We start from the raw sequence: 12,933 nt of genomic DNA, 5'->3' as shown, positions 1-12,933 counted from the left end.
TTGGTTGAAAAGAAGTCTTTTCATCTGAATGAAATAAGAAGGAGGTTCAACCTTAAACCCTCTCGCTGTGCATTTGTGTTTGTCAAAGTTCACAGTCAGCTGTATACAAGGTGAAAGAATTCATCAGTATGTGATGTTTTCAAAGATTATCAACTTGGACCAAAAAAGCTTTACATTTTGTGCCCATCGACCCACCATTAACCAATCCTATTTTTGAGCAGAAGTTGTAGTCGGAGCCTTGTAGGTGTGATGGCGGAGTGCAGAAAGTGAAAGGTTATGCCACTAATACAGTCGCATGGCATCACATGGCCATGTGATATATTTGAGAGAAAAGGTAATGGAGATATGCAGCTGTTGATTTCCAATCATGGCTACTTTCTCTAACATTCTGAGTCAAGCTTGCAGAACCATAGTTCATATTTCATTTAGACAGATCATAAAAGTATTGTCGTCAGTTTACAGAAGATATTTACATAACAGAGTCGTGAGAAACTGATGAGATCATGTGACGTAAATTTCTAAACCACTGTCTAATGTCAAACAAAGACAGTAATCAAAAATTGGACTTTTTTGTGTAGATATAGATGAATGCGCAACCAACACATCGAATTGTGAACAAGTCTGCAATAATACAATTGGAAGCTTCACATGCAGCTGCCTTCCTGGGTACAGCATCAACGCAACAAACACTTCACTTTGTGATGGTAGGTCATTTTTCTTCAAATATTACATGCATATCACGCTGTTAATGATTGAAGATTACCACTTTGCGGAATGTACATCAAACAGTTTCATTTGTGAGCTGTGAGCTTATGAGTTCCAAGATAATCAGTGTCATTTCAAGTTTGTAGTCGGAGCCTTATAGGTGTGAGGGGGAAATGCAGAATTTGAAACGTTATGCCACTAATACAGTCGCATGACATCACATGGTTAGATTAGATTAGATTACTTGCAGTGCGAAAACAGGCCCTTCGGCCCAACAAGTCCACACCGACCTGCCGAAGCGCAACCCACCCAGACCCACCCCACTACGTTTGCCCCTTCACCTAACCCTACGGGAAACTTAGCATGGCCAATTCACCTAACCAGCACATTTTTGTATTGTGGGAGGAAACCGGCGCACCGGTCATGTGATATATTTGAGAGAAAAGGTAATGGAGATATGCAAGTGTTCATGTCATATCATGGCTACTTTCTCTAACATACTGAGTCAAACTTGCAGAACCATAGTTCATATTTCATTGCGACAGATGATAACAGTATTGTTGTTAATTTCCAGAAGATGTTGACATTAGAGAAGCTATTTACATGGCACTGGCTGTGCAGTCAGCATGAGTAGTTGATTGGGAGAAAGTGAGGACCGCAGATGCTGGAGTACCAGACGTTTCGGGCATAAGCCCTTCTTCAGGAATTCTCCTGCTCCTCGGATGCTGCCTGGCCTGCTGTGTTTTTCCAGCACAACATTTTTCAAACATGAGTACTAGATTGGCAAGACTGGTCTCATAGCGAGGGAGCAAAGGGAGGAAACATCGGAAACGTTTCCTTCGACATCGATGAATGTTCAAAAATCACATAACTTTGCACTGACATCTTCAACAACACAAATGGGTGCTTCATACCCCAAGTTTCTTCGAAATAAATGGCACAACCGCAGCACAGAGTTCCGTTTGTGATGCTAGAAATATTTAATTGCACATTTACTCATCCATTGATGATTTTGGAATTTCGGACAAAGCAGGAAAAACCAAAGCTCTGTCAATGAATATTGGTTGAAAAGAAATCTTTTGAGCTCCATCTATATGTAATAAGAAGGAGGTTCAAACTTAAACCCTGTCGCTGTGCCGTTGAGTTTGTTTACGTTCAGAGTCAGTTGTGGAAAAGGTGAAAGAATACATCAGGCTGTGATGGGTTCACAGATTATTGAATTGGACCAAAAAAGCTATGCATTTTGTGCCCATGAACTCACCATTAACCAATCTTATTGTTGAGCAGAAATCGTAGTTAGAGCCTTGCAGGTATGAGGGCAAAGTGTAGAAAATGAAATGTCATGTCACTGATACAATCACATGGCCCCACATGGCCATTTGATATATTTGTGAGCAACGATATTAGGTATACGCAGATGTACATGTCTAATCATGGCTACTTTCTCGAAAATTCTGGGTCAAGCTTGAAGAACCAGGGATTATACTTCATTTAGAGAAATCATAAAATGTATTGTTGTTAGTTCTCAGAAGACAGAAAACTGAGAAACTAATGAGACCATGGGATGTAAATTTCTAGGGCACTGTCCAATGTCAAACAAAGTCAGTGATCAAAAATTGGACTTTTTTGTGTAGATATAGATGAATGCACAACCAACACATCGAATTGTGAACAAGTCTGCAATAATACAATTGGAAGCTTCACATGCAGCTGCCTTCCTGGGTACAGCATCAATGCAACAATCACTTCACGTTGTGATGGTAGGATATTTTTATCCAAATATTACATGCATATTACGCTATTCATGGTTTAAGATGAGCACTTTGTGAAATGGACATCAAATAATTTCGATTGCGATCTGTGAGCTGCTGACTTCCAAGATAATCAGTGTCTTGTTATAATGCTGTACACTTATGCGCTTTGCAGACAGGTTGATGCCAGTATGATGTGCTAAGTGATGTGAAACAACGTATTCTGATACATTCTGAGGACTTCTCAATTAATGCTCATAATTGTGCTTTGTTCTTCATGGGCATACTGTTAATGCTAATCACATATTACTTAACTTGGTGAGAAATGTCCCTTCATGAGGACAGAATAACCACGTTTATGTGTATGTTCAAGAAGTTTCTTTTGCCCAGCAGAAGAAAACATATTTCACAATTCATGGAATGTCTTTGAAATCTATTGTTGCCAGTTTAGAGTGGATATGAACATAAGAGATTGCACTGGCGGTGCAGTCAGCATGAGTAGTAGATTGGCAAGACTGGTCTCATAGCAAGGGAGCAAAGGGAGGAAGCATCGGAAAGGTTTCCTTAGACATCGATGAATGTTCAAAAATCACATAAATTCTCACTGAAATCTTCATCAACACAAATGGATGCTTCATGCCCCTAATTGTCAAAATGAATTCCACACCCACAGCACAGACTTCCATTTGTGATGCTAGAAATATTTAATTGCACGTTTACTCATCCATTGAGGATTTTGGAATTTCAAGCAATGCAGGACACACCAACGCTGTGTCTATGAAAATTGGTTGAAAAGAAGTCATTTCATCTGAATGAAATACGAAGGAGGTTCAACCTTAAACCCTCTCGCTGTGCATTCGTGTTTGTCAAAGTTCACAGTCAGCTGTATACAAGGTGAAAGAATTCATCAGTATGTGATGGTTTCAAAGATTATCAACTTGGACCAAAAAAGCTTTACATTTTGTACCCATCGACCCACCATTAACCAATCCTATTTTTGAGCAGAAGTTGTTGTCGGAGCATTGTAGGTGTGATGGCGGAGTGCAGAAAGTGAAAGGTTATGCCACTAATACAGTCGCATGGCATCACATGGTCATGTGATATATTTGAGAGAAAAGGTAATGGAGATATGCAGCTGTTGATTTCCAATCATGGCTACTTTCTCTAACATTCTGAGTCAAGCTTGCAGAACCATAGTTCATATTTCATTTAGACAGATCATAAAAGTATTGTCGTCAGTTTACAGAAGATATTTACATAACAGAGTCATGAGAAACTGATGAGATCATGTGACGTAAATTTCTAAGCCACTGTCTATTGTCAAACAAAGACAGTAATCAAAAATTGGACTTTTTTGTGTAGATATAGATGAATGCGCAACCAACACATCGAATTGTGAACAAGTCTGCAATAATACAATTGGAAGCTTCACATGCAGCTGCCTTCCTGGGTACAGCATCAACGCAACAAACACTTCACTTTGTGATGGTAGGACATTTTGCTCCAAATATTACATGCATATCACGCTGTTAATGATTGAAGATTTCCACTTTGCGGAATGTACATCAAACAGTTTCATTTGTGAGCTGTGAGCTTATGAGTTCCAAGATAATCAGTGTCATTTCAAGTTTGTAGTCGGAGCCTTATAGGTGTGAGGGGGAAATGCAGAAAGTGAAAAGTTATGCCACTAATACAGTCGCATGACATCAAATGGTTAGATTAGATTAGATTACTTGCAGTGTGAAAACATACCCTTCGGCCCAAAAAGTCCACACCGACCTGCCAAAGTGCAACCCAGCCAGACCCACCCCACTACATTTGCCCCTTCACCTAACCCTACGGGAAACTTAGCATGGCCAATTCACCTAACCTGCACATTTTTGCATTGTGGGAGGAAACCGGCGCACGGGTCATGTGATATATTTGAGAGAAAAGGTAATGGAGATATGCAAGTGTTCATGTCATATCATGGCTACTTTCTCTAACATACTGAGTCAAACTTGCAGAACCATAGTTCATATTTCATTTAGACAGATCATAAAAGTATTGTCGTCAGTTTACAGAAGATATTTACATAACAGAGTCGTGAGAAACTGATTAGATCATGTGACGTAAATTTCTAAGCCACTGTCTAATGTCAAACAAAGACAGTAATCAAAAATTGGACTTTTTTGTGTAGATATAGATGAATGCGCTACCAACACATCGAATTGTGAACAAGTCTGCAATAATACAATTGGAAGCTTCACATGCAGCTGCCTTCCTGGGTACAGCATCAACGCAACAAACACTTCACATTGTGATGGTAGGATATTTTTATCCAAATATTACATGCATATTACGCTGTTAATGGTTTAAGATGAGCACATTGTGAAATGGACATCAAATAATTTCGATTGCGATCTGTGAGCTGCTGACTTCCAAGATAATCAGTGTCTTGTTATAATGCTGTACACTTATGCGCTTTGCAGACAGGTTAATGCCAGTATGATGGCGCTAAGTGCTGTGAAACAATGTATTCTTATACATTCTGAGGACTTCTCAATTAATGCTCATAATTGTGCTTTGTTCTTTATTGGCATACTGTTAATCACATATTACTAAACTTGGTGAGAAATGCCCCTTGATGAGGACAGAATAACCACATTTATGTGTATGTTGAAGAAGTTTCTTTCGCCCAGCAGAAGAAAACATATTTCACAATTCATGGAATGTCTTTGAAATCTATTGTTGCCAGTTTAGAGTGGATATGAACATAAGAGATTGCAGTGGCGGTGCAGTCAGCATGAGTAGTAGATTGGCAAGACTGGTCTCATAGCAAGGAAGCAAAGTGAGGAAGCATCGGAAAGGTTTCCTTAGACATCGATGAATGTTCAAAAATCACATAAATTCGCACTGAAATCTTCATCAACACAAATGGATGCTTCATGCCCCTAATTGTCAAAATGAATTCCACACCCACAGCACAGACTTCCATTTGTGATGCTAGAAATATTTAATTGCACGTTTACTCATCCATTGAGGATTTTGGAATTTCAAGCAATGCAGGACACACCAACACTGTGTCTATGAAAATTAGTTGAAAAGAAGTCTTTTCATCTGAATGAAATACAAAGGAGGTTCAACCTTAAACCCTCTCGCTGTGCATTTGTGTTTGTCAAAGTTCACAGTCAGCTGTATACAAGGTGAAAGAATCCATCAGTATGTGATGTTTTCAAAGATTATCAACTTGGACCAAAAAAGGTTTACATTTTGTACCCATCGACCCACCATTAACCAATCCTATTTTTGAGCAGAAGTTGTAGTCGGAGCCTTGTAGGTGTGATGGCGGAGTGCAGAAAGTGAAAGGTTATGCCACTAATACAGTCGCATGGCATCACATGGCCATGTGATATATTTGAGAGAAAAGGTAATGGAGATATGCAGCTGTTGATTTCCAATCATGGCTACTTTCTCTAACATTCTGAGTCAAGCTTGCAGAACCATAGTTCATATTTCATTTAGACAGATCATAAAAGTATTGTCGTCAGTTTACAGAAGATATTTACAAAACAGAGTCGTGAGAAACTGATGAGATCATGTGACGTAAATTTCTAAACCACTGTCTAATGTCAAACAAAGACAGTAATCAAAAATTGGACTTTTTTGTGTAGATATAGATGAATGCGCAACCAACACATCGAATTGTGAACAAGTCTGCAATAATACAATTGGAAGCTTCACATGCAGCTGCCTTCCTGGGTACAGCATCAACGCAACAAACACTTCACTTTGTGATGGTAGGACATTTTTATCCAAATATTACATGCATATCACGCTGTTAATGATTGAAAATTACCACTTTGCGGAATGTACATCAAACAGTTTCATTTGTGAGCTGTGAGGTTATGATTTCCAAGATAATCCGTGTCATTTCAAGTGTGTAGTCGGAGCCTTATAACTGTGAGGGGGAAATGCAGAAAGTGAAAAATTATGCCACTAATACAGTCGCATGACATCAAATGGTTAGATTAGATTAGATTATTTGCAGTGCGAAAACAGGCCCTTCGGCCCAACAAGTCCACACCGACCTGCCGAAGCGCAACCCACCCAGACCCACCCCACTACATTTGCCCCTTCACCTAACCCTACGGGAAACTTAGCATGGCCAATTCACCTAACCTGCACATTTTTGTATTGTGGGAGGAAACCGACGCACGGGTCATGTGATATATTTGAGAGAAAAGGTAATGGAGATATGCAAGTGTTCATGTCATATCACGGCTACTTTCTCTAACATACTGAGTCAAACTTGCAGAACCATAGTTCATATTTCATTTCGACAGATGATAACAGTATTGTTGTCAGTTTGCAGAAGATATTTACATGAGAGAAGCTATTTACATGGCACTGGCTGTGCAGTCAGCATGAGTAGTAGATTGGGAGAAAGTGAGGACTGCAGATGCTGGAGTACCAGACGTTTCGGGCATAAGCCCTTCTTCTGGAATTCTCCTGCTCCTTGGATGCTGCCTGGCCTGCTGTGTTTTTCCAGCACAACATTTTTCAAACATGAGTAGTAGATTGGCAAGACTGGTCTCATAGCGAGGGAGCAAAGGGAGGAAACATCGGAAAGGTTTCCTTCGACATTGATGAATGTTTAAAAATCACATAACTTTGCACTGACATCTTCAACAACACAAATGGGTGCTTCATACCCCAAGTTTCTTCGAAATAAATGGCACAACCGCAGCACAGACTTCCGTTTGTGATGCTAGAAATATTCAATTGCACATTTACTCATCCATTGCTGATTTTGGAATTTCAGACAAAGCAGGAAAAACCAAAGCTCTGTCAATGAATATTGGTTGAAAAGAAATCTTTTGAGCTCCATCTGTATGTAATAAGAAGGAGGTTCAAACTTAAACCCTGTCGCTGTGCCGTTGAGTTTGTTCACATTCAGAGTCAGTTGTGGAAAAGGTGAAAGAATACATCAGGCTGTGATGGGTTCACAGATTATTGAATTGGACCAAAAAAGCTATGCATTTTGTGCCCATGAACTCGCTATTAACCAATCTTATTGTTGAGCAGAAATTGTAGTTAGAGCCTTGCAGGTATGAGGGCAAAGTGTAGAAAATGAAATGTCATGTCACTGATACAATCACATGGCCCCACATGGCCATTTGATATATTTGTGAGCAACGATAGGAGGTATACGCAGATGTACATGTCTAATCATGGCTACTTTCTCTAAAATTCTGGGTCAAGCTTGAAGAACCAGGGATTATACTTCATTTAGAGAAATCATAAAATGTATTGTTGTTAGTTCTCAGAAGACAGAAAACTGAGAAACTAATGAGACCATGGGATGTAAATTTCTAGGGCACTGTCCAATGTCAAACAAAGTCAGTGATCAAAAATTGGACTTTTTTGTGTAGATAATGATGAATGTGCAACCAACACATCGAATTGTGAACAAGTCTGCAATAATACAATTGGAAGCTTCACATGCAGCTGCCTTCCTGGGTACAGCATCAACGCAACAAACACTTCACATTGTGATGGTAGGATATTTTTATCCAAATATTACATGCATATTACGCTATTAATGGTTTAGGATGAGCACTTTGTGAAATGGACATCAAATAATTTCGATTGCGATCTGTGAGCTGCTGACTTGCAAGATAATCAGTGTCTTGTTATAATGCTGTACACTTATGCGCTTTGCAGACAGGTTGATGCCAGTATGATGGCGCTAAGTGCTGTGAAACAATGTATTCTTATACATTCTGAGGACTTCTCAATTAATGTTCATAATTGTGCTTTGTTCTTTATTGGCATACTGTTAATCACATATTACTAAACTTGGTGAGAAATGCCCCTTGATGAGGACAGAATAACCACATTTATGTGTATCTTGAAGAAGTTTCTTTCGCCCAGCACAAGAAAACATATTTCACAATTCATGGAATGTCTTTGAAATCTATTGTTGCCAGTTTAGAGTGGATATGAACATAAGAGATTGCACTGGCGGTGCAGTCAGCATGAGTAGTAGATTGGCAAGACTGGTCTCATAGCAAGGGAGCAAAGGGAGGAAGCATCGGAAAGGTTTCCTTAGACATCGATGAATGTTCAAAAATCACATAAATTCGCACTGAAATCTTCATCAACACAAATGGATGCTTCATGCATCTAATTGTCAAGATGAATTCCACACCCACAGCACAGACTTCCATTTGTGATGCTAGAAATATTTAATTGCACGTTTACTCATCCATTGAGGGTTTTGGAATTTCAAGCAATGCAGGACACACCAACGCTGTGTCTATGAAAATTGGTTGAAAAGAAGTCTTTTCATCTGAATGAAATAAGAAGGAGGTTCAACCTTAAACCCTCTCGTTGTGCATTTGTGTTTGTCAAAGTTCACAGTCAGCTGTATACAAGTTGAAAGAATTCATCAGTATGTGATGGTTTCAAAGATTATCAACTTGGACCAAAAAAGCTTTACATTTTGTGCCCATCGACCCACCATTAACCAATCCTATTTTTGAGCAGAAGTTGTAGTCGGAGCCTTGTAGGTGTGATGGCGGAGTGCAGAAAGTGAAAGGTTATGCCACTAATACAGTCGCATGGCATCACATGATCATGTGATATATATGAACCATCGTTCATATTTCATTTAGACAGATCATAAAAGTATTGTCGTCAGTTTACAGAAGATATTTACATAACAGAGTCGTGAGAAACTGATGAGATCATGTGACGAAAATTTCTAAGCCACTGTCTAATGTCAAACAAAGACAGTAATCAAAAATTGGACTTTTTTGTGTAGATATAGATGAATGCGCAACCAACACATCGAATTGTGAACAAGTCTGCAATAATACAATTGGAAGCTTCACATGCAGCTGCCTTCCTGGGTACAGCATCAACGCAACAAACACTTCACTTTGTGATGGTAGGTCATTTTTCTTCAAATATTACATGCATATCACGCTGTTAATGATTGAAGATTACCACTTTGCGGAATGTACATCAAACAGTTTCATTTGTGAGCTGTGAGCTTATGAGTTCCAAGATAATCAGTGTCATTTCAAGTTTGTAGTCGGAGCCTTATAGGTGTGAGGGGGAAATGCAGAATTTGAAACGTTATGCCACTAATACAGTCGCATGACATCACATGGTTAGATTAGATTAGATTACTTGCAGTGCGAAAACAGGCCCTTCGGCCCAACAAGTCCACACCGACCTGCCGAAGCGCAACCCACCCAGACCCACCCCACTACGTTTGCCCCTTCACCTAACCCTACGGGAAACTTAGCATGGCCAATTCACCTAACCAGCACATTTTTGTATTGTGGGAGGAAACCGGCGCACCGGTCATGTGATATATTTGAGAGAAAAGGTAATGGAGATATGCAAGTGTTCATGTCATATCATGGCTACTTTCTCTAACATACTGAGTCAAACTTGCAGAACCATAGTTCATATTTCATTGCGACGGATGATAACAGTATTGTTGTCAGTTTACAGAAGATATTTACATGAGAGAAGCTATTTACATGACACTGGCTGTGCAGTCAGCATGAGTAGTAGATTGGGAGAAAGTGAGGACTGCAGATGCTGGAGTACCAGACGTTTCGGGCATAAGCCCTTCTTCAGGAATTCTCCTGCTCCTCGGATGCTGCCTGGCCTGCTGTGTTTTTCCAGCTCAACATTTTTCAAACATGACTAGTAGATTGGCAAGACTGGTCTCATAGCGAGGGAGCAAAGGGAGGAAAAATCGGAAACGTTTCCTTCGACATCGATTAATGTTCAAAAATCACATAACATTGCACTGACATCTTCAACAACACAAATGGGTGCTTCATACCCCAAATTTCTTCGAAATAAATGGCACAACCGCAGCACAGAGTTCCGTTTGTGATGCTAGAAATATTTAATTGCACATTTACTCATCCATTGATGATTTTGGAATTTCGGACAAAGCAGGAAAAACCAAAGCTCTGTCAATGAATATTGGTTGAAAAGAAATCTTTTGAGCTCCATCTATATGTATGAAGAAGGAGGTTCAAACTTAAACCCTGTCGCTGTGCCGTTGAGTTTGTTTACATTCAGAGTCAGTTGTGGAAAAGGTGAAAGAATACATCAGGCTGTGATGGGTTCACAGATTATTGAATTGGACCAAAAAAGCTATGCATTTTGTGCCCATGAACTCGCCATTAACCAATCTTATTGTTGAGCAGAAATTGTAGTTAGAGCCTTGCAGGTATGAGGGCAAAGTGTAGAAAATGAAATGTCATGTCACTGATACAATCACATGGCCCCACATGGCCATTTGATATATTTGTGAGCAACGATAGTAGGTATACGCAGATGTACAAGTCTAATCATGGCTACTTTCTCAAAAATTCTGGGTCAAGCTTGAAGAACCAGGGATTATACTTCATTTAGAGAAATCATAAAATGTATTGTTGTTAGTTCTCAGAAGACAGAAAACTGAGAAACTAATGAGACCATGGGATATAAATTTCTAGGGCACTGTTCAATGTCAAACAAAGTCAGTGATTAAAAATTGGACTTTTTTGTGTAGATATAGATGAATGTGCAACCAACACATCAAATTGTGAACAAGTCTGCAATAATACAATTGGAAGCTTCACATGCAGCTGCCTTCCTGGGTACAGCATCAACGCAACAAACACTTCACGTTGTGATGGTAGGATATTTTTATCCAAATATTACATGCATATTACGCTATTAATGGTTTAAGATGAGCACTTTGTGAAATGGACATCAAATAATTTCAATTGCGATCTGTGAGCTGCTGACTTCCAAGATAATCAGTGTCTTGTTATAATGCTGTACACTTATGCGCTTTGCAGACAGGTTGATGCCAGCATGATGGCGCTAAGTGCTGTGAAACAACGTATTCTTATACATTCTGAGGACTTCTCAATTAATGCTCATAATTGTGCTTTGTTCTTCATGGGCATACTGTTAATCACATATTACTAAACTTGGTGAGAAATGCCCCTTGATGAGGACAGAATAACCACGTTTATGTGTATGTTCAAGAAGTTTCTTTTGCCCAGCAGTAGAAAACATATTTCACAATTCATGGAATGTCTTTGAAATCTATTGTTGCCAGTTTAGAGTGGATATGAACATAAGAGATTGCACTGGCGGTGCAGTCAGCATGAGTAGTAGATTGGCAAGACTGGTCTCATAGCAAGGGAGCAAAGGGAGGAAGCATCGGAAAGGTTTCCTTAGACATCGATGAATGTTCAAAAATCACATAAATTCCCACTGAAATCTTCATCAAAACAAATGGATGCTTCATGCCCCTAATTGTCAAAATGAATTCCACACCCACAGCACAGACTTCCATTTGTGATGCTAGAAATATTTAATTGCACGTTTACTCATCCATTGAGGATTTTGGAATTTCAAGCAATGCAGGACACACCAACGCTGTGTCTCTGAAAATTGGTTGAAAAGAAGTCTTTTCATCTGAATGAAATAAGAAGGAGGTTCAACCTTAAGCCCTCTCGCTGTGCATTTGTGTTGGTCAAAGTTCACAGTCAGCTGTATACAAGTTGAAAGAATTCATCAGTATGTGATGGTTTCAAAGATTATCAACTTGGACCAAAAAAGCTTTACATTTTGTGCCCATCGACCCACCATTAACCAATCCTATTTTTGAGCAGAAGTTGTAGTCGGAGCCTTGTAGGTGTGATGGCGGAGTGCAGAAAGTGAAAGGTTATGCCACTAATACAGTCGCATGGCATCACATGATCATGTGATATATTTGAGAGAAATGGTAATGGAGATATGCAGCTGTTGATTTCCAATCATGGCTACTTTCTCTAACATTCTGAGTCAAGCTTGCAGAACCATAGTTCATATTTCATTTAGACAGATCATAAAAGTATTGTCGTCAGTTTACAGAAGATATTTACATAACAGAGTCGTGAGAAACTGATGAGATCATGTGACGTAAATTTCTAAGCCACTGTCTAATGTCAAACAAAGACAGTAATCAAAAATTGGACTTCTTTGTGTAGATATAGATGAATGCGCAACCAACACATCGAATTGTGAACAAGTCTGCAATAATACAATTGGAAGCTTCACATGCAGCTGCCTTCCTGGGTACAGCATCAACGCAACAAACACTTCACGTTGTGTTGGTAGGACATTTTTATCCAAACATTACATGCATATCACGCTGTTAATGATTGAAGATTACCACTTTGCGGAATGTACATCAAACAGTTTCATTTGTGAGCTGTGAGGTTATGAGTTCCAAGATAATCCGTGTCATATCAAGTGTGTAGTCGGAGCCTTATAGGTGTGAGATGGAAATGCAGAAATTGAAAAATTATGCCACTAATACAGTCGCATGACATCACATGGTTAGATTAGATTAGATTACTTGCAGTGTGAAAACAGACCCTTGGGCCCAACAAGTCCACACCGACCTGCCAAAGTGCAACCC

At 39.4% G+C, this 12,933-nt stretch overlaps 2 protein-coding genes across 2 annotated transcripts in view; both read left to right on the top strand.

Moving 5' to 3' along the window:
- The window catches only part of LOC140478577 (uncharacterized), a 49,108-nt gene extending 39,614 nt beyond the window's left edge, over positions 1–9,494 (top strand). The window contains exons 19-25 of the mRNA XM_072571798.1: positions 579–704; positions 2,340–2,465; positions 3,819–3,944; positions 4,636–4,761; positions 6,110–6,235; positions 7,871–7,996; positions 9,265–9,494. Of these exons, the coding sequence (XP_072427899.1) occupies positions 579–704; positions 2,340–2,465; positions 3,819–3,944; positions 4,636–4,761; positions 6,110–6,235; positions 7,871–7,996; positions 9,265–9,494 (986 nt within the window). The remainder of the gene's footprint in view (positions 1–578; positions 705–2,339; positions 2,466–3,818; positions 3,945–4,635; positions 4,762–6,109; positions 6,236–7,870; positions 7,997–9,264) is intronic.
- LOC140478649 (uncharacterized) overlaps positions 1–12,933 on the top strand; it is a gene marked incomplete at its 5' end in the record, with an annotated part of 83,185 nt that overhangs the window by 46,912 nt on the left and 23,340 nt on the right. The window lies entirely within an intron of this gene.

This window comes from Chiloscyllium punctatum, chromosome 6, assembly GCF_047496795.1.
Source record: "Chiloscyllium punctatum isolate Juve2018m chromosome 6, sChiPun1.3, whole genome shotgun sequence".
Taxonomy (NCBI): domain Eukaryota; kingdom Metazoa; phylum Chordata; class Chondrichthyes; order Orectolobiformes; family Hemiscylliidae; genus Chiloscyllium; species Chiloscyllium punctatum.
Note: the sequence above shows the minus strand (reverse complement) of the source record. Positions and strands in the feature narration are given on the sequence as shown.